The sequence below is a fragment of the Haliotis cracherodii genome, unplaced genomic scaffold, assembly GCF_022045235.1.
Source record: "Haliotis cracherodii isolate W230 unplaced genomic scaffold, xgHalCrac1.p SCAF_1, whole genome shotgun sequence".
NCBI classification, from domain to species: domain Eukaryota; kingdom Metazoa; phylum Mollusca; class Gastropoda; order Lepetellida; family Haliotidae; genus Haliotis; species Haliotis cracherodii.
This window is the reverse complement of record NW_027266264.1, coordinates 54,767,637-54,794,785: the sequence shown is the minus strand read 5'-3', so window position 1 is coordinate 54,794,785 and position 27,149 is coordinate 54,767,637. Positions and strand designations below refer to the sequence as shown.

Below are 27,149 nucleotides of genomic sequence, written 5' to 3'. Positions count from 1 at the left end.
TCACGCCGAAGACCCGGGTTCGATTTCCGACATGGGTATAATGTGTGAAGCCCATTTCTGGTGTCCCCCGCCGCAATATCGCTGGAATATTGCTAAAAGCGGCATAAAACCATACTTACTCACTCACTCTTCACTCCCTAAAATAAATGAACAATGTTTTCACTGTCGTTTAAACAGTTTGTATTTTGTATAACACCCAGCAATATTCCAGCTATATGGCGGCGGTCTGTAAATAATCGAGTCTGGGCCAGACAATCCAGGGACTGAAGTCACGAGCATCGATGTACGAAACTGGGATACGAAGACATGCAACAACCAAGTCATCGAGCCTGACCACCCGATCCCATTAGTCGCCTCATCAATCTTTATTTGCACTTGAAGCCTCAGGCCCATATACAAAGTATACAAAGTATACAAAATTACAAAATATGCATCAAGGGTGATGGCGGTTTATCATATTTGTATATATATTCAATGATAACAGAGTGTTCAGTAATTAATGATAACATTCTATCCTTTAAGTGAAGCTTTACAAAAGTTGAACAAGTATACTACTATAGCTGGATCATAATCATTCATTAAATTAACAAAACATTTGAATGTGCATTTGCTTAAATATTTCTTTGGTACAAAATGGTTTCTCAAATCATTAAAACATGGACATTTCATTAGCATGTGGCATTCATCCTCCAACTCATTTAAATTACAATTCTGACAAATTTTGTTACATTTTTCAAATTATAACAAGCATGGTTTGCTGAAGGCCATTTCTAATACGATCTCCGGTTGTCACTCTCAATTGAGGATACGGTATGCTGCACATATGTACATACTTACACTTGTGTGTTAATGTGATGAAGCCATCGAATATTGTTTAACTGGTGTAATTGTATTTGGGTCACGGCTGTCCCAGCCGTATTTCGGTGGCGCGTTTCTTTGGCATGCCAGAAACCATGATCGGGGGTTCGAGTCCCTAATATTAAGCAATGCTTGTATTACTCGTGTCACGATCCGATAATCGTGGGTTCGAATCCCTGGTGATTCCTGATTTATTAGGACAATTGCTTGCCAGCACCACACAGTGCTCGTTGGTTTCGACAGTGGCTGGCGTCTAAAACAAGCATCACATCTGCAATTTCTCCCACATGGAGTGAGTGAGTTGGGTTTTACGCCGCTTTTAACAGTATTCCAGTAATTATCGCGGCGTGTCAGCTTAATGTGGGAGGAAAGCCCGAAGTGATGCAGGCCTCAGACGTTTACCACTTCGGTGAAACCCAAGAGCACGGGTATGGTGCTGACAAACCTAGAAACATAATTGGGGCGAACCGGGATTCGAACCCGCAATCATAGGTTTCTGGCGTGCCCAAGGGACGCAACTCTGCACAGCGAATCGCGGCGCCTTAGACGAATGGGCCACCGGTGCCCCCTCTCCTACATGGAAGAAGCCATCGTATTATTGAAACAGGGTTAAAAGCACTGTCTGTCACTCACTCAGATACCGACCAGCTCACTCACACACACTCACTCACTCTTCATATGATATGTCCTTAAAGAGAATTTAATTGCTGCAAAAGGAGTATTTTGTACAAATCACATTTCCTATGGAGCATGGCAGGAAATCAGATAAGGGAGTAGTAGAAAAGTTGGATGTCGGATAAAATAATCACTTTAGTTTGGAACCCTAAAGCCTAATAGCGAAATTGTTGACATCCTCCAAAAATTCAGAATAACAGTACCACCGATATTAAAACAAAACACAGAAATTGTGGAGCCACACCACTATCAACACACCATGCACGGATGGATATAGAACTGGTATGCTTTCACCTGTACTTTATATTGTTATATCTGCGATAGTGATGATGATTATGTTTATTATAATATTGTGACGATTAAAGCTGTACAAAGGTTAGTTATGGCCTTCCACCAATAAAATGGAGTTGAAAGGAAGAAAAGCTGGAAGACTAACTGACACCCTAAATTTCAGAATTACTTTTTTTTTTATCCGAGACCGAACTTTTAAACTGCTCGCTTAATATAATCCATCGATCAGTGTTGAGATTACTGGAGTTGCGTCCGAGTCTTGCATGCTCTTCACGTTATTGTCAAAATGGACAGAGATGTTCGGCGATATCATTTATTACGTTTTGAATGCAAACTTGTCGGTGTTAAGGTAATAATTATTAACAAAATTTGATATTGAAGATATAGATATAATAAAGCATATTGAAAAATGGGTTAACGTCCACGAAGAAAGTGTATCGACTTTAATCATATACTGTCATAGCTGTACTTAATGTCAAGGTTTATTTTGTTGACTTGCTTATAAAAATATATATCAAGAAGATAAGAGAATATTAAATAATTACATATCAGATTGAGAGACAAAATGAATTAATATACTTTGAAATCATGTAACAAGAGAGGCCCTGGAGGTATTGACAATTCGCCAGTGAAAATTCAGCCTACCAGTACATGTGGTAAGTAAGTATTCGGTAAGTAGAATCTGATTAATAACATCCCAATCTCCATAAAATCAGAACTTTTAATCCGAAACGATATACCACTCTGCGTAAGGATCTGAGGCGACAGTGTACCCCAAATAATGACGTCGCGTGAGGTGAACTTTCTGATCAGTGGATCAGGGTCGAGGCGTCTAAATTATCGGTACGAGTGCGCGAACCATTCAGATCAACATATCTGTTTTCCGTCTCACGAAAAAGAGCTAAAACGACCTTTCCAGAACGTACATAATGAAAGCTGCACCATTAGAGTTTTGTGGAAATTTTATACTACCTGTTGTTTCTGACCTCCGTGGGTATCTACACCCAAAACCAAGTACCTTCGAAGGCATATTTATGTCCTGAGTGGATTTTCTTTTGTTTAAATCGAAATTTCCGAATCGAGAAAGCTGACATTTGTTTGGCTTAAAAACCTATTCATCATTATTTAGATTGTTACTCATGGTTCACCGAACGCGACCTTCTATGGAGTTGTCCTTAAGATAAGTATTGTTTCGGATTAAAATATCAGAGCCCCGTTACCCAAAGCGATCTGAGCGGTAAGCTTATCGTAATGTATAACCCCTATACGTTTACATGGGCTTTGTCGTAGCCCTAAGATCGCTTTGTGGAACTATCGTAAGCCTATGTTAGAGTATGGGAGTTACGATCACCTTAGCGCTAAGATAGTTTTGTGGAACGGGGCCCTGGGCCCTGATCTTTATTGGGTTGACTCAGTACAGGTATACAGTTCATCCCTTTAAATCGGACTCTCCTATATTCGTATGATTACTTTTAAGGAACGTCTCCATACACACAATGTGTCACTACATCGTAAGTTTGATTCGATACTACGGACATTTGTTAAGCCAGACGAATTCACAAGTTACGGCGTTATTCGGATTAACGAGGTCATTAGTCTTTTCCATGGTGTCACGTGATCATTGAATAATACAGGTGTAACGTTTTGAATTATTAAATGTGCTTCATCAATTCATCATTGATGAGAACTCATGTATCTCAACCATTACACTTTCAATTGCTTCTTGAGGTTTGTGTCCACCAAAAGTCTTCCTCTGTCTCCTCAAACCTGGGTTCCTGAGCAATGTGTAGGCAAGTTTCCACTTTCGAACGTATCGCGTATTTTTCAAAACTGAAAGTAAATATTATCTCACATTACAGGTCTAGTTAGTAAATTACATAAATGAAATCATGATAACTTCATGTAAATATAAGTTTTCCAGGTCGCTATACATTCATTTGCAAACTGGTAAAGGTAGCACTTTCCTTGATGGAAGAATAAAGAATACAGATAACAAAAACGGACACATTGATACACTTAGGTAACCAGTTTAAAAATGAGCCTAACAATTTCTTACAGGATTAAAATGGTACTTTGACAAAGGCCAAATCTACAGTGGCAAAACAAAGTTGAACTGATTAACGTATAACCTTGTGGTTATCTGGAGCTTGCAAGGGGAATTTGATATGACAATCAACTCCGCATATAACGAACTGTAAGGAATCCTCGTGATCGTTCCGTTGAATTCGAAGATCGTTTTAATGACGTTTTGAACTGTGAACCGGGTCTTAGACTTTCTCCACTTTTGATGACACCCTAGAGCAAGGGTATGGTGCCAACAAGATCATAATTACTCACGGAGAATCTGGGATTCGAACTCGAGATAATCGGATAGTGGCACCAGTAACACAAGCAACTGTTCATTTTGAAACATGATGACACGAAATACGAGATAGGACAAAAGCTCTGCTTGACTCACTGCAGCGGGCAATGGCAATTTGTTAAGAATATCATACATGATCAGGTATCTGGCAATTTGTATTTTTCTTTCTTACATTTGCATGGTTTGGACTTTTGACATGACCAATGTCTAAAATGAGTGAAATAAGACGATTTGGCAAACTCCAAGAGAATAACTCAGCATGATTCAATCCGTGACCACGATACTTTTTGTTAACCATGTGATTGTACACCTGCGCAGATAATTAGATTGGGTCACAAGATTGGCTCAAATACTAAAAAAAACCGTTTCTTGGAAACCTCCCAAACCGGCCTTTTTGACATATTTTAATCTTAGCAATGCATTTAGTGTTGTCCCAAACGTGCGGTTTTTGAAAGGAACAAAGGCTTATTCTCATTCATATAAACAAATCATATAACTTTCATAATTATTTGTAAAGGATTTCCTCCTTTCTTAAATTATGCATACAAAGTTATCCTGTGAGCTAAAAAGGGCCCCTGTCCTACCTTGTCCTTTGAGATGAATTCCGACCTACTGCGCAACAGACATTACCCTAGCGTTATAGTCAACGCACTGTTGTCAGGTGCGCTATTCAATAGATCAATATTTAGACCAGATGACCTGGATTCTAGCTGTTTACATTTACCTTTTCAACATACACAATTCTGTTACATGTAAAACGTTTATGTTAGACCCACTAACCTCTGTGGGGGAAGCGGGATACACAGTCGTCTGAGGCACCTCAACTCGGTGTTCAGAATAGCTTGCCTTGGAACGCCAGAAACCTATGATAGTGGGTTCGAATCCCGATTCGCCCCGATTATTTCTTAATTTGCCAACACCATACCAGTCCTCTTTGGTTTCACCAACGTGGTAAACCTCTTAAATCTGCATAGCTTCGGACTTTCCTCCCACATTAATCTGACACGCCGTGATAAAACTGGAATACTGTTCGAAGCAGCGTTAAACGAAACTCACTAATCTCTAAACTTATGCCGTATACAGAAAGTAACCTGATATCTGCCGTTGGGATTTTCTACCCGAGGTGCCGCTGATCATGTGTTCATCTTCGGATGGCTCAACACTAGGAAATGTCCTGTACAGGTGGACGGATGTCCCCAACAATGTTCTTTGGCTGTCATGTCTCTTCTGTAACGTTTCGTCCCAGAGGACACCACAGAAGACCCGGACAACAGGGTGGTTGTGGCTGTTTTCAACGTGTAGCATACTGATGTAGGATAAGTGACCTGAAGGATATGAATGCAGACTAAAGATGTCATAATGAACAAGAGATTGCGATAAACGTAACGAGCGTAGATCATACAGCCTTCTGCTAAATGGGCTGAAGTGAAAAGGGGTTTAACGTCGCGTTAAGGAGTTGTGCACGTATATAGCGAGGTACACGCACCGTAATGTGTTTGTGGTTGTGTGTGTGTGGCTGCTTGTACTTGTCCGGACTATGCCGATTTTATAGAGCTAGCCCACTGAGATACCATGCCACTGCTTACTGACTCCGAGCCGCCCAGTCCTTGTTTTATCCCCTTAAATACCGCTCGCCAGGCGGGGTAAAAACATGTACCATATTTTAACGTCTTTTGGTATGACGCGGTCGGGGATCGAATCCCGGACCTTCCGCTCTCCGGACGGACGCCACTAGACCACGGAGGCGGTGTTGGCATGCTAGAAACCATGATCGTGGGTTCGAGTCCCAGATATTAAGCCATGATTGTATTAATCGTGTCACGATCCGATAATCGTGGGTTCGATTCCCTGATGATTCGGGGATCGAACCATCGATCTTTGCCTCTATCCACTAGAACTGTGGATTTGCGATGTGTGTGACCGAGATCATGTCATTAATACTAGATACATCACGAACTTTGATTTGGCAAATAATAATAAAGACGTGGCATTTATATTTTTAAATAAATCCAAAACTGCTTGCATAATAAATTGTCCGAACAAATATCTTTCATTAGACGTGATGGATGATCTAAACATGATGTGTTGAGGGTCAAAAGATGTTGTGTGGAGCCATCTAGACCTTCGTATTCAATACAAGTAGTCCAACAGTCGAACATGCAACCGGATTATTGTTTACGTACAAATGTATACATATTTGTGTTTGCCTGCACCTTTATCATGCCTTTCTATGTTCCTCATGAAGGTGGTTTTGTCCAGTCTACCAACCATCACGACGCCCATGACTGTCCCAATTAGAATTCGAAGGAAGCAGGAGAATATACCAATGGTCAGGCTCCCGAACAGGGAGAAAAAGTTGAATCCCTCGTAAAATCTCCTACAACACAACATGAATCTGATCATCACCATTGCAGTCCTTTGTGGTAATCAGCAAAAATAGTTGATGAGAAATAATACAATTCAGAGAGGGATGTATTCGCCACGCTTTCGTTAGGAAAGAAGATACCCTTTTGCGAAGCGTTGGGAATTCACTGTGCACACGTAACTATAGCGTTACCAAGTGAGTCGAGGTTCAATGTTAAGTAAGTGGTGTATTAAGTGTTCAATTAACTTATTTACATTTTTATACATGTAGGTACAAGTAAAAAGTAACTACAAATGCCATATAAAACATCATACCACTGTTAGGGCACTTTGTTTGAACTCGTGAAAAACATGTATTTGATGTCGTAATAAAAAAATGGAATCTTATTTTTTACAATTATTCTTTGGAGTCACCGTCACGATCTTTGAACACTTTGAATAAAAGGCTAACAATAAATTAAAAGTAGTATCTGCCTTACCTGTTATCTACATTGAGCGGTGGATCCTCGTCAGTCGGGCGTATTTTGTCCTGAAGCAGAACGTATCTCGCCATCACTACCTGGAGATAGAAGAGGAAGAGTCCCGTGGCAGGAAAGCTGGGAAGAGAAACAAGACGCTGAGAATATATACTGAACCAAATTAAACACTTCACAATCCTAAAATTTTAACATTTTGACCAGTTTTCATTGTGGGCCCCTATTGTGTATTTGAACAGTAATGGCGACGTATTGTCTTCAGATAACACCCGTTTTTGTGCAGGTGAATCGATCAAAATCATGTGCACTATAGTGGCAAAAGTGGTTTTTCACGTGCAACTGGTCACAAGCCATAATACCGCACGTGTTTTCAGCCATACTTGTTAGCAGTCATTAAAACACACACACACACACACACACACACACACACACACACACACACACACACACACACACACACACACACAAGAAAACAAAAGTCTTTACGGCCATTTGTCATGACACGCCTTTCAAATGTGCAACTTGAACGTGCCATCGGCATGTTGCAGACGGAAACGTCCGTAGCTGAAGTCGCAAGGACGATGGGTTGTAGTCGACGGACTGTTTATGATTTACAGACGCGTCTACAGCAAACGGGTACCACCGCTGATCGCCCTCGGCCAGGTCGACCACGTGTGACGTCACATGCAGAGGATCGTCAGATTGTCTTACGTCACCTCCGTAACCGATTTTTGATGGCTACATCAACCAGAAATGAACTTTTTAGGGGTAGTGAGTGCGCAAACTGTTCGAAACCGTCTGAGAACTGCTCGTCGTCAAGCACGACGGCCATACTGCGGGCCGATTCTGACTCAATTACACAGACGTCAACGTCAATTGTGGGCACAGCGACACTTACGATGGACTCAGAGGAATTGGAATCAAGTCGTCTTCAGTGATGAATCCCGATTTAATCTTCTATTTGCTGATGGTAGGGCGAGGATGTGGAGGCGCCGTCATGAACGTTACGGCCAGTGTTGTGTACAGGTGGTTGACAGATTTCGAGGCGGAAGTGTCATGGTATGGGGTGCTTTCTGTGGCAATGCACGTTCCAGGCTTCTTGTCATCCGTGGCAACCTCAACGCTGCTGCTTTCCGCGACCAGGAACTGGCACCAGAACTTCTGCCTTTTATGGCAGCACATGGACCCGGTTTGATCTTCCAACACGACAATGCCAGACCCCACACAGCAATTTTGACAAGGAATTTCCTTCAGAATGCAGGAGTCAACGTCATGGACTGGCCGTCAAGGTCTCCCGACCTCAATCCCATTGAACACGTCTGGGATGCTCTTGGCAGAAGTCTGCGCACTCTCCAGAACCAAACACAGAATTTGCAAGATCTTGGCACCATTTTGCAGCAACAATGGCGTCTTCTTCCCAATCATGTGTTCACAAGCATCACAAGGTCCATGCGGAGGCGTTGTGTGGCAGTTGTCAACGCACATGGTGGCCATACACGCTACTGAACTTGTGTGCCATCAGATTCTCGTGCTTGGGACTTATGATTTAAACTGTTCATGTTATTACCCAATACCGTAGGTGCTTGGAACAAATTATGGTTACCATCGTTAATTAAAATCCTTCTTTGGACATCAATGATTAAAAATTACCTTCTCTGATACATTTGTCCGTTGTATATCATATATGGGATTACTTTTAAAAATGTGAAGTTTTTAATTTGACTCAGTGTTTATAACACTGTGTTCCTTGGGGAGGACGCATGGAGCAATAAGCCCCAGTACAATTACAACATACACACCTTTCGTTATGATGAGGTTAGGTGAATTGGGACTAAATTGTTTAAGATTATTGCACTTATTTGGCGACGTGCATGTGTGTGTGTGTGCGTGTGTGTGTGCGTGCGTGTGTGTGTGTGTGTGTGTGTGTGTGTGTGTGCGTGTGCGTGTGTGTGTGCGTGTGCGTGTGTGTGTGTGTGTGCGTGCGTGCGTGTGTGTGTGTGTGTGCTTGTACTAGTCCGACTTTGATTCACATCCGCATTAAACTCACACATTCTTTTCTAAAGGGGGACGAGAATCGAGCAAATAATCAGTCGCAGAAAGTTGGATTAAAGTCAATGTATCACTGCCTTGTCTGTCTACGACTTCAAGTCTTTCAGTTATCATATTAAGTCGAAGCAATGTCTTAATCAATTTCACGATATGGCTGAAATACTGCCGATGTGACGTAAAATCATAACTCACTCACTCACTCTTACTCAATTTCACATTACATCTCATCGTGGAGCATACTCTCCCCTCAAAGTCAGGTCACTCGTCATTCATATTATAAGTGAAAGCGACAAAACCCTTTCCGTTTACAAAATATCTATGCCAAAAGTCGACTCAACGATTCTGAATAATAGTATATTACGAGAATGTGTTAATTAATCACTATCAAATAGTGATGATACCAGGTATTCGCGAAAATGTGAGCGTATCCTTCCCCGCCGGTTGCATCCGTCACAAATACGAGCAAAGACAATCCAATAACAACATGGGCACATACGGTACACGTAAGAAACAGTCACAACAAATGTTTCTAAAATATTTTTTTCAAATGTCAACTTCCAAATTTCACTTTTGTTTAGTTCTTGCGATATGGCAGAATATTCGGCAGTACCAATGACGTAAGCTATGGTGACGAATGAACGCATGGTATTTTCACAAAATATAAAGGAAATATAATACACTGGATAATGAAGGTACCTTAATAGCCACGATAGTTTGGCTAAAAGGGCACGTGGAGCAAGCATTATCTACCTCAAAAGCTGTGCTACGTATGTGAGGAAGGTCACCAGGTAGCCGTTGGCGTCCATCCAGAACAACGCATAGTAGACTACAAGAGACAACCACAGCAGAAAGAAGAAGGCAATCAAGGTACCTGTGGCATAAAAATACGTATAGTGGGTAGGGTTATGGAAGCAATAAAGCCAATACACACAATCCGATATATAGGTCACCTAGCAGAAACAACGTTTTAATTAAAATTATACACATGTCATTTCTTGTGTTCAGAAACATGGCTACAAATCCCTTTGCACTATTTAATAAATGTGCGGTTCCCTCAGGTATTGTATTCATACACGGATTCTGAAGTTTAAAAATTGAACTCTCGTGTCTGTCTTTTTAGTTAATATATCAGTTGGTTGATAAATAATAGTATGCCACTAAAAGATCACATAATACAGTGTTATACCTTAAACATTCTGATAACGATACGGACATAACCATACAGTTACAAATAAGCGGTTTGTCACGGTAAACGAAACACTGAAGTAAGACACCATTGTTGACACTACACAGACATTATTCTTGAAGTGGTTTTTCGTGACGTCACAATAAATGATGACATCACAGCTTTCGAGAAGGTTTCCTCTTTAAAAGGTTTGTTCGTTTTTGAAAGATATAGCTTAGAGTGGTTATTACAATCACAGCTGTAGCAGACTCAGTTTCCAAAACTTGTGACTGAAAAGTTGAAGCAGGACTTACCCCATATGCTGTAGGCAATGAGATAGCCGAGGAATCGCAGATTGCTGGCCTGAAGGTGAATAATTGGCAAACTATTTTATGTGTCAATTTCACAATAACGTTATTGTTTAAATTGCATATTTTGTGTTCAGTTCGACTGATATTATCTGGCAGTTTAACTCCTTAGTCATTACGCAGTGGCTCCTTACCATGATATATTGTGCACGTTGGTCAATCTGGCAGATGAAGGATCGGTCTCCTTGGTGCAACCTCAAAATGTTTTTCCTGCGGATATGGAAATGAAAAAAAGATTGAAGCAAGTTGGAAGGCTTGCAGTTTTGGTAGTACGTGATCAGTTCTTTATGTCAGTATGATAAAATGTCATAAACCTCAGACAGTATCGTAAACATTTAAACAAATAAACGGCACACTCTAATACCCCCCCCCCCCCTCTCTCTCTCTCTCTCTCTCTCTCTCTCTCTCTCTCTCTCTCTCTCTCTCTATATATATATATATATATATATAAATAATGAATATTAATGTAATTTCACGATGAATATTCTATTGATAACATATTAAATTTTAAAACGGAAATATAAAGTGAAGAGTGAAGCGATCATAAAATATATGGGATTCGCTTGGAAAATGGACAACAATATGTGGGGTTGTCAGGCACAATGACTTGGTCAATTACTGTCAACCTATCTCGACTGCGTGGTACGTTTCTCATAATCACTGGTTAGTCTGATCTAGGCCCCGTGTTGCAAAGCGCTCAGAGATAAATAATGACCGTAACTCCCATTCCTTAGCATTAAATTACGACAGTGGTAGGTCTAACAATGATAGTTTGTTTTGTCCAGGGCTCCGGTTCACAAAGGGGTCTCAGCGCTACGAGAGTCATAGTCCTAATCCTGTTTGTGGAACGGGGCCCAGATTCGATCATTTACATTGTGGCATTAAATAAGAAACAAACTCACAATACTTCGTAGTTACAAAAAACATTAGCGTACCTGTATATCTTCAAGAAGAAGTATATGTGAATAAACCCTGCAGCATTGGCAACAAACGCTACTGCGTAATACGTTCCTGCAAAGAAGAAATACAACATCCAAATTTAAAAAGAACATTATATCAATATGGTTAAAAAAGTTCCAAAAGGTTAAAGATTTTGCAAAATTGATCATGACGTCATAGCTATCGTTTCTGACGTCATGTTGATAGTATAGGCTTCTCGACACGATTTCAATATAAAAGATTACATTACTTTCTTCACTACAGTTAAACCTACAAAGCTTTCGAGGTGGACTAATTTACTTTTGAATGCGCTACTGTTCACAAGAATAGGATGTATGATAAGTCATCTGCATTTTACTTCATTCATTAACTAAAGGAATTAATAACAGAATCGAAATATACAGGATCTATATCTTGAGATGCGCCAAATATTTGTTCTCCTTTATATGCAGATCAAAGCGGTAAGACATTTCAAATCGACTGTTGGAGACACTTTTGTGACAGAAAGAAAGTTTATTGTGTTTTACAACAGAGGATATTTATGAAACTAAGGAAAGTGGTTTTATGTATGTATGTATGTATGTATGTATGTGTGTGTGTGTGTGTGTGTGTGTGTGTGTGTGTGTGTGTGTGTGTGTGTGTGTGTGTGTGTGTGTGTGTGTGTGTGTGTGTGTGTGTGTGTGTGTGTGTGTGTGTGTGTGTATACTATATATATACCCTATTGTATTGGGACTCGATTCTCTATATGGGTTCATTGTGTTAAGCCCTGGGAATTCTGGCGTCCCATTGCCGTGGATTTTGTTAAAAGCTCACCTACTCGTAATTTTGGCATTGAACATACAGTACTAATATATAGGTGGAATAGTGCTAATTACGGTGTAAAACTCGCTGACTGCCTCACTCACTAGTGCCATTACGAGTCATTTAAGGTGTGTTACCTATCATACCGTCGGCGGCCTCTGGTAGGAGGAAGATTGTTTGGTTGAATATGCGGATGTTCCCATCCAAAAATGTTTTAAACACTTGCGCTAACACTATCTCTGCTACAGCAAGCTGAAAGGGCAAAACAAATATCAGAGTTTTCCTGTTTTCTCAATTAAACGTATATCATTTTAATTTTTATCACATTTCCAGAACTATCTTTTTCCTCATTGAAGTATATTTCACGTTGTCTGCCAAGTAATTCCTGCGTGAAAACCGGTGTTGGTATTTATGTAATACCAATGTCTACACTAGGTGCATGTGAGCATGTCTAGTCTTAAAGGTAGTACCTATGTGATAACTATGTCTATACCAGGTGCATGTAAGCATGTCCTGTCTTACAGGTAGTACCCATGTGATAAATATATATCTACACTAGGTGCATGTAAGCATGTCCTGTCTTACAGGTAGTACCCATGTGATACCAATGTCTACACCAGGTGCATGTAAGCATGTCCAGTCTTACAGTTAGTACCCATGTGATAAATATATATCTACACTAGGTGCATGTAAGCATGTCCTGTCTTGCAGGTAGTACCCATGTGATAAATATATCTACACTAGGTGCATGTAAGCATGTCCTGTCTTACAGGTAGTACCCATGTGATAACTATGTCTACACCAGGTGCATGTAAGCATGTCCGGTCTTACAGGTAGTACCCATGGGATACGAATGTCTACAATAGGTGCATGTAAGCATGTCCAGTCTTACATGTAGTACCCATGTGATAAATATATATCTACACTAGGTGCATGTAAGCATGTCCTGTCTTGCAGGTAGTACCTATGTGATAAATATACATCTACACTAGGTGCATGTAAGCATGTCCTGTCTTGCAGGTAGTACCCATGCGATAACTATGTCTACACTAGGTGCATGTAAGCATGTCCAGTCTTACAGGTAGTGCCCATGTGATAAATATATCTACACTAGGTGCATGTAAGCATGTCCTGTCTTACAGGTAGTACCCATGTGATAAATATATCTACACTAAGTGCATGTAAGCATGTCCTGTCTTACAGGTAGTACCCATGTGATAACTATTTCTACACCAGGTGCATGTAAGCATGTCCTGTCTTACAGGTAGTACCTATGTGATAACTTTGTCTACACCAGGTGCATGTAAGCATGTCCGGTCTTACAGGTAGTACCCATGTGATAACTGTGTATGTCTACACCAGGTGCATGTAAGCATGTCCGGTCTTACAGGTAGTACCTATGTGATAACTGTGTATGTCTACACCAGGTGCATGTAAGCATGTCCAGTCTTACAGGTAGTACCCATGTGATAACTGTGTATGTCTACACCAGGTGCATGTAAGCATGTCCGGTCTTACAGGTAGTACCCATGTGATAAATATATATCTACATTAGGTGCATGTAAGCATGTCCAGTCTTGCAGGTAGTACCTATGTGATAAATATACATCTACACTAGGTGCATGTAAGCATGTCCTGTCTTGCAGGTAGTACCCATGTGATAACTATGTCTACACTAGGTGCATGTAAGCATGTCCTGTCTTACAGGTAGTACCCATGTGATAACTTTGTCTACACCAGGTGCATGTAAGCATGTCCGGTCTTACAGGTAGTACCCATGTGATAACTATATCTACACTAGGTGCATGTAAGCATGTCCAGTCTTACAGGTAATACCCATGTGATAACTATGTTTACACCAGGTGCATGTAAGCATGTCCAGTCTTACAGGTAGTGCCCATGTGATAAATATATCTACACTAGGTGCATGTAAGCATGTCCTGTCTTACAGGTAGCACCCATGTGATAAATATATCTACACTAGGTGCATGTAAGCATGTCCTGTCTTACAGGTAGTACCCATGTGATAACTATGTCTACACTAGGTGCATGTAAGCATGTCCTGTCTTACAGGTAGTACCTATGTGATAACTTTGTCTACACCAGGTGCATGTAAGCATGTCCGGTCTTACAGGTAGTACCCATGTGATAACTATGTCTACACCAGGTGCATGTAAGCATGTCCTGTCTTACAGGTAGTACCTATGTGATAACTGTGTATGTCTACACTAGGTGCATGTAAGTATGTCCAGTCTTACAGGTAGTACCCATGTGATAACTGTGTATGTCTACACCAGGTGCATGTAAGCATGTCCGGTCTTACAGGTAGTACCCATGTGATACCAATGTCTACACTAGGTGCATGTAAGCATGTCCAGTCTTACAGGTAGTACCCATGCGATAAATATATCTACACTAGGTGCATGTAAGCATGTCCTGTCTTACAGGTAGTACCCATGTGATACCAATGTCTACACCAGGTGCATGTAAGCATGTCCTGTCTTACAGGTAGTACCCATGTGATAAATATATCTACACCAGGTGCATGTAAGCATGTCCAGTCTTACAGGTAATACCCATGTGATAACTATGTTTACACCAGGTGCATGTAAGCATGTCCAGTCTTACAGGTAGTGCCCATGTGATAAATATATCTACACTAGGTGCATGTAAGCATGTCCTGTCTTACAGGTAGCACCCATGTGATAAATATATCTACACTAGGTGCATGTAAGCATGTCCTGTCTTACAGGTAGTACCCATGTGATAACTATGTCTACACTAGGTGCATGTAAGCATGTCCTGTCTTACAGGTAGTACCTATGTGATAACTTTGTCTACACCAGGTGCATGTAAACATGTCCGGTCTTACAGGTAGTACCCATGTGATAACTATGTCTACACCAGGTGCATGTAAGCATGTCCTGTCTTACAGGTAGTACCTATGTGATAACTGTGTATGTCTACACCAGGTGCATGTAAGTATGTCCAGTCTTACAGGTAGTACCCATGTGATAACTGTGTATGTCTACACCAGGTGCATGTAAGCATGTCCGGTCTTACAGGTAGTACCCATGTGATACCAATGTCTACACTAGGTGCATGTAAGCATGTCCAGTCTTACAGGTAGTACCCATGTGATAAATATATCTACACTAGGTGCATGTAAGCATGTCCTGTCTTACAGGTAGTACCCATGTGATACCAATGTCTACACCAGGTGCATGTAAGCATGTCCTGTCTTACAGGTAGTACCCATGTGATAAATATATCTACACCAGGTGCATGTAAGCATGTCCAGTCTTACAGGTAATACCCATGTGATAACTATGTTTACACCAGGTGCATGTAAGCATGTCCAGTCTTACAGGTAGTGCCCATGTGATAAATATATCTACACTAGGTGCATGTAAGCATGTCCTGTCTTACAGGTAGTACCCCTGTGATAAATATATCTACACTAGGTGCATGTAAGCATGTCCTGTCTTACAGGTAGTACCCATGTGATAACTATGTCTACACTAGGTGCATGTAAGCATGTCCTGTCTTACAGGTAGTACCTATGTGATAACTTTGTCTACACCAGGTGCATGTAAGCATGTCCGGTCTTACAGGTAGTACCTATGTGATAACTATGTCTACACTAGGTGCATGTAAGCATGTCCTGTCTTACAGGTAGTACCTATGTGATAACTGTGTATGTCTACACCAGGTGCATGTAAGCATGTCCAGTCTTACAGGTAGTACCCATGTGATAACTGTGTATGTCTACACCAGGTGCATGTAAGCATGTCCGGTCTTACAGGTAGTACCCATGTGATACCAATGTCTACACTAGGTGCATGTAAGCATGTCCAGTCTTACAGGTAGTACCCATGCGATAACTATATTTACACCAGGTGCATGTAAGCATGTCCTGTCTTACAGGTAGTACCCCTGTGATACCAATGTCTACACCAGGTGCATGTAAGCATGTCCTGTCTTACAGGTAGTACCCATGTGATAAATATATCTACACTAGGTGCATGTAAGCATGTCCTGTCTTACAGGTAGTACCCATGTGATACCAATGTCTACACCAGGTGCATGTAAGCATGTCCGGTCTTACAGGTAGTACCCGTGTGATAGATATATCTACACTAGGTGCATGTAAGCATGTCCTGTCTTTCTAGTAGTTTCTGCGTGACAAAAATGTCTGCACTATGTACATGTAAGCATTTTGTACCCACAGGGTTTATAGAAATAACCGAGAGAGTAACAATTGTATGTGCACTTGTGCAGATATCACTTCGGGCGCACCTGTGTATTATTTACGTCATCCGGACTACATTGTTGACGTAATTCGAATCTTATTGTGACGTAAAATAAGAAAATGACGTCATAGTTGATGACTGATGACACCGGCTGTAGTGATCAGTGCATTTGGCAAAAGGGGAGCTGAACAGGATTGTGAATTAATTGCGAATAATAATAAAGAAATTATTACACTCGCATGTATGTCAAACTGATTTTACGAAACTCGTGCAAGAATCCATGTATTACCTTCGCTATTGCTCCGGAAATACACGAATTCTGACACGTAAATCAGTATGACACACATGGTCATATAATAATCTCTAGGTCCCTGCACTACATGTAGTACCTGTGTGATACCAGTGTATACACTAGGTTCATGTTAGCATGTCCTGCCCTACAGGTTGTACCCGAGTGATATCAAAGTCTACACATGTGTAAGCATGTCCTACCCTACAGGCAGTACCCGTATGATAACATACCAACACCTTGGCCATTCTAACATGTCCTTCTGAAGGGGAATACCATAAACAATCAATTCCTTCAAATCACATCGCACCTATCAGCTAATACGAACCCGAAAGAGAATAACAGTAATGATGAAGACAGCACAGACTATTTTCACAGGATACTTGAAGCCCTGGATGGATCTATAGCAAACTTTTTGTCTGAACGTTTCTTCTTTCCTGTAAAATAAATAATTACTCTTATTCTACACAAATATAACACAGATTTGTCTCGGCATTGTGTTAGTATTCTGTAGATGTTACCATGTAGCAAACCTCACTTACCCACTTACCACTTAACCGCCTACCCACTCACTCATTCACTCACTTACTCTACAATACTTACGTTAAAACTGCATCATAGTAACCGCTCAGTAATAGCCGTACATGGATGATTTGATGTGGATGCACCGTGTCTGTATCCTCCTGTCGTTACAAGTAGAAGAGTTACTTTAACCAATATTGTGATGAATAAATAATAACAGCACAAACAGTTGTTGATGTTAAATTAAATACTATACCAGAACGTTCTCAACCTGAGTCCGCAGAAATCAGTTTTGCCGTATGTTGACGGACACTGGAAAGTTATTCTGGTTGTCGGATCATACTTGCAAATACTTCCACAAGTGTCATTGTTACAAAAATGATGTCCATTGCAATTCCTTATTTTCACATGTACTGTATGTTTCCTTGTGTTCATGTGAACAGTTGACTTGCTTTGCATGTGTTTGTGACGAGTGCCACCATTGGGACAGGCTCGCCGTTTCGCAGACACTTGGTTTCATCACTATTTAATAATGATTTATAAACACTACTCATGACATAGTCAGAATCGTACAGTGAACTCTGCTTTAAGAAGAGATATATTATGATTATGGAAATTTTTTTTATAGCTTATTATTGCAGTACCTCTCTAACTTATATTTTTAAGTATTTTTATATTTCCAACCCAGCAATTACTCTGCCTGGTTATTCTCAGTGCAAATTAAAGACGAACAGCAGTTTAACAGGGAAAATCACAAGAAATATGATATGGCTTTCTTCTTAACCTTTCACATGTTAACACGGCATCAGGATACGTGTTGCCTGGTCTTTCGTCATAATTTGCTCTGTTCACAATTCGACTATTTTCTTAGATCATACTATACAACGTGACATATCAGTTCATTTTTTTGTATTCAAGGCTATTGACAAATATATTTTAATGACTTTGACTTTGGCAAACGTTTACAATACCTTTAGATATATCGATAACCAATATAACGTGACCCATATACATGTCAAAGTGTTTTTTCTAATCAAATTAGGCATGGTACTGTACTAGTTACGTAGAGTGAATGTGTATTTAACACATGGTTTAAGAAGACGTTATTCAAGAATGAGTTTAAGAAGATACTGTTTAACAACAAAGAATGTCTTTTGCATATCTCTAAGTTATATCATGTCATAAGGGTTTGGGAATGACGGCAGCTTGGTATGCTTGATACATTTGACAAATAAGTCATGTCTTTTAGGGTCTCAGACACATTCTCCGTTTACCATAGCTTTTGGTCTACGTTTAGTAATGCCTAAAATATTTACATGCCTAATTTTATGTTCGTTCAGGTATATCAAACTTTTTTACAATCCCATATTTCAGAGGCATATGTAAGAATACACTGTAGGTTTCGTCTTCATGTCGCATATCTTAAAGCACCCGATAATTTAGATTCCCGATACAATTCATGGTTATTGAAGTTCAAACAGTGCTCTTTCGTCCTTTAACCATGTAAGTAATATTGAATTTTTCATATTCAAATCTGAACTAAAGATGACACCGAACTATTTCAACATTATCATAGTCAACTTTCCAAACATCACATCTCTTGATTGGACCATACTAGTACTTTCTGAAAACAATTCTATAGTTTTATCAAAATTAACAGGCTGGGATAATTTCCAGTTTTCTCTGTATACCTTCCAAATTGTTTCTAAGAAAAGTATAATATCAAATGGTTAATTTCTTTGAAGTCGGGAATTGTTTTGGCCTCTATTGCCATTTTCTCCGAATTCATTAACCAGGGGTGTACAATAACGGATTTAGTACACAATCGCCCTCATGAACGTGTATGTCTCTGTCGTACCTGTAGGGAGTAAACTTTAGATGCCACAACGCGAATTATCACTACTGCTGATCTCAGCATCAGGCACAGGTAACATACAAGCACTGGGAGGGTGCTTGCGATGTAGCTTGCTGGAAACACCTGCAACATATATTGTCAATATGGTTCGACAGAAACTCCACGAATTCATTCATTGTGAAGGCGTACGTTATACCGGTATTGGTAATCATCGACCTCTTACGACACGTGTAAATTGCTTTTTATTAACTAAGTACTACTCAATCACATGTAAATCGTGTTGGAATTTCATGACAACCTCTGGAACATATATAACCTTTTGGAACAAATGTTTAAAAAGGGTAGTTGTTGTCGGAGTTTGTTTGTTTCTTTGTTTAAAGCATGTTATAATCAATGTTTATCAATGCTCACTACGCTACAAAATCCAAACCAGACAATCATCAAACAGTGTACTTACTGTATTGATATGAGCGACGCCACAAAACTCCTGCACTAGACCTGTGACAACACCGCCGCACCTGTCAGGTATTTATAACTTACATGTTTTTAAGTAAGAGTGTATATAGATATAATTGTATGCTGTTGACTGGTACTATGGTTCTAAATGACACATAATAGGTACACAAACGTAGTTATTTGTAATTTTCATTTGTTCCGTGGCTTGGACTGTGTCCGAGTTATTCAGAAACCCCCTTTGTTCATTTGCTGACTCAAATTTTAATATGCATTCTTTAGATCAATCGAGACGTTAATGGTTAGTTATACCATAACTTGATGCAGAGAGAAAATATTACATGTCTACATAGAGCTAATGTTTGCTCTATAGACCAAGACTGGAAATAGGCACATACAAAACGCATTATCCTCTCATTGCCAACATTCTTGTGGACGTATCCAGTGTAGATGCGTGTTTGTGAAACTGAAAAAAAACTCTCAACTGACGGAATAAATTTTTAACACATTTATAACAACTCACAATAAGGCAGAATAGAGAAATCCACATACAGATCCAACCAATCGGTGTCGAGTAGCGATGCATGCAAACAGAGGGAAGCATACCACTGTCACCTCCACTGCCCGCAGTTGTAGAAGCAATGCTGTAAGAATATAACAATCCATGCCAATACAAACACAGGAGACCATGGCTATCTAGACATTGCACAATCATGTTATACGTGTACCGTGTGTATAAATGCTCCCATCACTGAGTGGGACAATAACATGAGACATTCGTGGTAGATGAGGTGCAATTTGACACGAAATTCACACAGATCACTAAATTTCAGGACAAGGACGGCGATTCCATTTAGAGGGCCTCAAAAAGACCTGGACATAATCTGGTTCTGTAGGAATGCTGATGTTACATGTGATGTATGCTGTATTGTCGACTTGAAAGATGACGTTAGCTAGTTTCATAAAGGGACCATGTGTGGCTGCAGGATTTCATCACTGCAGCGTTTGGCCTTTACGTTGTGATGCACTTGCACAAGGTTTGTTCTACCTGTGTTGAAGATTGCCGCCTACATAATTACTTTGCCAACGTCAAATCTACCTTCGCAATTACTTTGCCACCGTCAAATCTGCCGATATCCCAAATACAGTTGGCGGCAAATTGTCAGTGGTGATGTCGGTACGTCACGGCTCTCGAATCAGATCGATTCACCATATATCGTGACTTGACTTGAGCCAAACAGTTCTCAATTGCTTGTTAATATAAGCGTCAAAACTATTATTGTTATTATAAGGTGAAAAACACTATATCATATGCATGCGTTTATTAATCACTCTTAGAAACCTTCGTTGGGAAGTGCATGCTCACTTGTACGTCAAAAGTTGTGAATTGAAGACACCAAAGGCTGGGGTTCAACACGAAGGGAAACTTGTCATCTGGAAAGTTTTGTTGATAGTTTTTTTAAACTATATTTTTATGCATAAATCTAAATATGAAACACATTGGTTTAATTGGTTTCTTTTATTTTTAGTTCTCGTGGGTACTATTTGGACCATCGTTGAACGATATCCGCTCATTAAATTCTTGGCCAAATCCCCGTGCTTTGATTTTGTAAATCTGGGCAGAAATTCTGGTTCTTATGTATTAACAAAACCGAAAAAACAATTGCCATATTCATATGAAATCACTGATAAAGCAGAGTCGATTGTACGATTCATACTATATCATGTGTTTATGAATCAAATAGTGTTGATGGCAGGTACTCGCGAATCGGTGAGCGTATCCCGCTCCACCGGTTTCATCCGTCACAAACAACCGAGACGCCCTACTTTATTTAAGAAACAAACGATGAGGGGGAGATGTTTATTGTACAATAAATCACTGCAGGGAAAATAGACCACAAGTCGCCTTTTGCTTTTATGAGATATCAACATCATGTACACTGTCAGGCTCTTTATGGAAGTTAATAAAATGTACAAGCTTTAAACATATTCACCCTTATTCAACTAATGATGCCTCCCTTGAGTGCTAGCCAAGGGATCGAACCACCAATGTCCTCTCCATGGACCGACTCTCTAGCCACAGACCATAAATGTGGCACAATAAAACAAGACACAAGCAGGAACACTTACATGGTTTATGTGACACAATCACATGTACAGGACGCGCATCATTGATATGCTCAACAGGTGAGTAGCTCGCTTATAATACAGTCAAACACCGTTGTGTCGAGCCTGGATGTATCGAACTTACGGTTGTCTCGAAGTAAAATCATGGTACCTGTGTACTCCATCTTTATTCATCATTTTCGGTTGAGTCGTACCTCGGATAACTCGAAATATGTACGGTAGTCCCTTCAACATCAACACAAGGGTGTGTGACTGTAGGTTGCGTCATAATCAGAAAATACACTCACAATAAGTGTTATACAGACACACATCATAGAGCTGACACATTCAGACAACACAGTCATAATGGATGAGGCAATGTCCCGCACAATATCGCAATGCACTCATCCTATTTATATAAGACACAATCACATCGTAATGAAAATACAAAACATGATATAAAAAGTGAAACCCTGTTAATCGGGATCGGTTAGTTTGGAAACTAAAGGTTTTAAGGCGATTACTTTTTGAATCTACAATGATCAAAGTGTCAGTACCCAGTAACCAACAAACCTGATTGATCGGGACATTTAACTGAGAAGCGTGCTTTCCCGATTAACTCTCACAACCTTGAATACACATTAGCATACATTTCGATTTCAATATAAAATCAAGTTTACAATATTCGACGTTATTATATATGATGATACTCACCAAAGGCCCAGAGCGGATACTCAAGGTCGGAGTACTTGGTCTCCCAAAACAGAGTTAGGATTTCGTTAGTGACAGCACCAAAGGCAGCAGCAAACGCAAGTCGATTCTCATAACCGTCCAGGAGGTTTAACGGTCTACAAAACAGTACAGTTGGTCAGCTTGATCGGGAACAATGCCAGCTGTTTTACCTGAATTTCAAGTGTAAGAAGAGGACACCTGCTTTTCTTCATCTATCTTAAAGGGTAATTACGCCCAGGTTAATTCTCATCCATAGCAAAGTTGACATGTCAAAATCTACTATGTGTCTACCAACTCAAAGCAAATGTTGTGGATCACTTGCAGTTCACTATCCCCATATGAGATTGTGAAATCCCCGTGAGGATCCCGGTTAGAATAGCCCCCAGCAATATATGCTTGTCGTAAAATGCGACCAAAGGGATCGGGTGGTCTCATTATTTACCAACAGCCGTTACATAGCTTATATATTGCTGAATGTGGGTTAAACAAACAAACAACACAGTGAAATGACTCATTTCCGCAGTGCACTATCTAAAACGACTCAATATGGCCTCAAGGCAGCGGAGCATAATATCCCAACATTAACCTTACAGAATTGAGATTTGATAACAGAAGAAGGAAATCATGGTCAAATTAAGTTCCTCAAGAATGAAGATGGTGGAAGATTGTCACATGTTTGATGCTACAGGTTGATTTACATTTTGTGAGGCAACAATGCGGTAGAGGTGCATGCCAGGAGTTGTTGACAGCACGTGGTGGCAGAGACTAAATGTATTCTACTGCATTGGAGAAAAATAATGGATTTGGTAATGAACTCGAGGCAGTGCATATTAAACATCTCTTCAATATTCTTTATGTTCACTTTCACTATAAGCAGTTTGATGTTGAGGTCAATCGAGTTGAGACGTCGCGTTCAAGATTATAGCACTTATATTGCGACGTGCATTTGTGTGTGGCGTCATGTACCAGTCCGGACTTATGCCGGTATTATAGTGCTAGCCAACTGAGATACCATGACTTAGTGTATCATGGGTACTCCACTCAGACACGGTATACTGATTTGGAACCGATAAGTCCCCGAAATGCGACTTCGTGCCATTGGTACACTGTAGTTATCCATCAATATCATAGTTGATGTGGATGCAAGTTCTACAGGCTTACGTTCGAACGGAAACGTTTGAAAGGAAATATTAAAAAGTAAAAAAAACAAATTTATTCCTCAACCCAATATATATAACTGGAATACTGTTCAAAGCGGCGTTAACCCCACCTCACTCACTCACTCAAGTGTTCGAGGCAATTGAAGAACAAAGGCAAGGCAATACTAATCATAGTCTACGTTATAAACAACTATATCATGGCATTGGCTTCGACCTTCACCTAGGCCTACACCTAGATCCTGACGACGGCAGGGCTGGACCTTCAAAAATGTTCTCCGAAAACATGTTATCCTCATTGAAATTTACAGTGATTCATAAGCGTAGACACGCATGAATGTGTCGCCAGTGTTAATGTGACAGGGATAGGAGTATGGTTACTACCTTGAGGATGAGGCTTTTAACGACACACTTAAGGATGATGAATTGGTGTCATGGTAATGCACCTTGTCTTACAAGATCAATGCCGGTCGGCCGTTACAGATGCCCTTCCCATGCTTCCTTTTCTCCAGGAAAGCCAGCACGAGTATGATCACCACCTGTAACACGGTACACTTACCGTTGATCACTATCGCTTGTACATATAAATGATTAGTCTAATATATAGAGGCTGATAGGTAAACGTTTGTTTTTAATCAACATTAGTGAAGACAGAATAAAAGCCAGATTTGACTTACGTAATGTGTAAATTTAAACTACCTTTACTAAGAGATATGATGTAAGATTGAGGTGAGGTGAAATTGGGTTTAACGTCGCGTCCAAGATTATCGCACTTATATAGCGACGTGCATGTACGTGTATGTGTTTGTGTGGCTGCTTGTACCATTCCCGACTGATGCCAGACAGGGTAACAACAAGTACCATCTTTTAACGTCTTTTGGTATGACGCGGATGGTTATCGACCCCCGGACCTTCCGCTCTCCGGGCGGACGCTCTACCACTAGATCACGGAGGCGGTCGATGTAAGATTGACATACATTAACCAATGAATGAGTGAGTTTAGTTTGACGGTGTTGATCAGTAGTGTAACCTTAGTGTAGGGGAAAGCTAGAAGAGAAGTGGGTCGTACTCAATTACTACATTGGGGGAGCTCAATGAATACCGACATGGGTGGTTTATGTAAAACCCCTAAACAGCGGATTCTATAATTTGACACAGCCCTGAACAATAATTTGGCGTCTTAAACCATTGGACCGCCCGTGCCACTTCATAAATGCGTTTAGTGTGATTAAGATATCTACGAGATAAATCGCAAAGAACAATGAAGAACGAAGTGTGGTGTATTTCACGAAAAAGCATTTTTCTATCATGACGTCATTTCTGGAGATTAGAAGATGCGCTCGTAATTTTTGAGAGGGGAGTGTTTAGAGAGTTGTTCCCCGCAGATGTAGCTGGACAACACAGATAAACGCGATGGCCGAACTATCGCCCCCAAAAGAGGGATAGAAATAACAATCGGTATTGGGTGAAAAGGTACAGGTAATCGACGTGAGTATTGTGGGATTCTATTGAGGAAGTCATCAATATTTAAAATACCGGTAAGTATTTTAAAGCTTGTACATTTTATCATCATCCTTTAAGAGTCCGTAAAAAATGTTGATATCTCATATCAGAAATAGACGAGCAGTCCCTCAAGGTTTATTCTCCGTGCGGTATTTTATTGTACGATAAACAACTCCCACTCGTCGTCAACTTCTTAATATATTATCAATACTGTGAAACATGATAAACAACTTGGACAACTTGGACATGGATAACAACTTCTTTTAAGTCAGAGTCACTCTGACCCTTGTCAGCCTTATCTGTTCTGTGTTTGCGTGGAGGAAATGATATCAGCGTGAATACGTACAGCGGGTATTGTTGTAAAGTGGATGAAGGTTTCATAGTGGAAGAAAATGGTACATGACGTTGTCGGCACTGTTGGCTCCATGTCGTCAACCTGCAAAATCGTCAATCGATCCGAATAACCGGTATCGGCTATCTTATTGCATGAAAAGACATTTTGATCTCAATCGTACTACCTTTAACACAGCAAAACGTTATCAGAGACACATGAAGTAATATATTAAAGGTGGCGATGTCCTTGTGTGTTACACTATCAGCCTAAAATGGTTGGACTGTGGACTCACAAATCACATTTTTCATCCTGCCTTGTCCCTATCATACAATTGCAAATGTACAAGTAATCGAATACTGTTGAATATTGATCTATCTCGTTGCGGTAACTGTGTTAAAGGTTCCCGATCCGTGCTTCAGCATCTATGACGAGTTTTTCGAAACGAACATATATGCAAATCGACATTTGAATAAAGATGTTCTTTTGAGGACCAAAAAACGTAACGGTTTATATTACAGAATTCCGTGACGAAAAGGCGGTGCACGTAATCTGCCAAACGTTCCACTGTAGGCGGTGAACTTGTCGTCACTAAGAAGGGTTGTTAACAGTTACTATATTGTATTTACAAGGGTTGCTGGTGGTGAAACTATCTATTCTAAAAAGTATAATACTGCTTCATTCTCGGTAGTCCAGTGTATGATCGAGGATGTCGTCAAATGTTAAGAAATGACACTGTCCTATATACATATTAAACATTTGATATAGTTCCTTTTTGACCGACTTCAACTTACATAATACATTCACGTTCATTAATGTTTAAACGCCTTCCCTTACATACCCAGCAAATGGAGTTTAACGTCGCGTTAAAAAATATTGCAATTGTATAGCGACGTCCAAGTACGCATGTGTGTGTGTTTCTGTTTGAACTAGCCCGAACTGTATACTGACTTCGAACCTGCCAGTCCTTGCTTTATCCCTTTAATGTCGAGCGGCAGGCGGGGTAACAGCAAGTATACTCTCTAAACGTCTTTTAGTATGACGCAGTCGGGGATCGAACCCGCGACCTTCGCTCTATGCAATTAATGACACCGACGATACGAGGATAGAGGATTCAAAGGGAGCCTCCTAATAAGGCTCCGTACACAATCAAGTATATAATCACATCACCACTCACTTACTATGGGTATGATGGATGCCTGATCACATTTGGTGCCCTTAAATATTTGTCAGTAAATCCTGCTCACTGTCTGTGTCTCACACTCCCACATACCGTATTGTCTTCCTCGAGTATCCTCAGGTTTATCAACAGATATGGCCTATGTATCAGGCAGATAATGTCATGATATGACTGATAAAACAATCTATTACAACACATGGTATCATGTCTGTTGTGTGACAACAGTCCCCGCTTGACAAAGTGATCCGAACCTCCATACTTGACTTCCATGTAGACTTACGTCAGTCGTAGTGCTAATCAACAGCGTTTTGAAAACCAGGGCCAATTTTGAACCTGTCCCATACGCACAAATGTAGCCCCTGAATTTAAAACGATGTTTTCAAATTAAAAGCGACAAAACCATTTCTATAAGCTCGGAGT

General features: G+C 40.2%; 1 protein-coding gene across 1 annotated transcript; it reads right to left on the bottom strand.

The window, feature by feature from the left end:
* Positions 1-355: 355 nt before the first annotated feature.
* LOC139465703 (stimulated by retinoic acid gene 6 protein-like) lies at positions 356-26,927 on the bottom strand. Its single transcript, XM_071247510.1, has 18 exons — positions 26,823-26,927; positions 25,565-25,654; positions 24,172-24,254; positions 22,541-22,674; positions 20,244-20,364; positions 19,725-19,785; positions 19,271-19,390; positions 17,494-17,573; positions 17,219-17,327; positions 12,486-12,600; positions 11,544-11,619; positions 10,743-10,818; positions 10,555-10,603; positions 9,826-9,946; positions 7,030-7,146; positions 6,400-6,563; positions 5,278-5,511; positions 356-3,654 (listed from the first exon to the last, which is right to left on the bottom strand). The coding sequence occupies exons 1-18, from the start codon at positions 26,925-26,927 to the stop codon at positions 3,491-3,493; spliced, it is 2,019 nt and encodes a 672-aa protein (XP_071103611.1). The 3' UTR covers positions 356-3,490.
* Between the last annotated feature and the right edge of the window lie 222 nt (positions 26,928-27,149).

Coding starts and splice junctions, on each gene's coding strand:
- LOC139465703 (XM_071247510.1), bottom strand. CDS start 26,927: ATGTGTTGTAATAGATTGTTTTATCAGTCATATCATGACATTATCTGC. Junction 11,620..12,485: donor GGCCGCCGACGGTATGATAG/GTAACACACCTT, acceptor TCTTCTTTGCAG/GAACGTATTACGCAGTAGCG. Junction 7,147..9,825: donor TACGTAGCACAGCTTTTGAG/GTAGATAATGCT, acceptor TTCTCTTCCCAG/CTTTCCTGCCACGGGACTCT.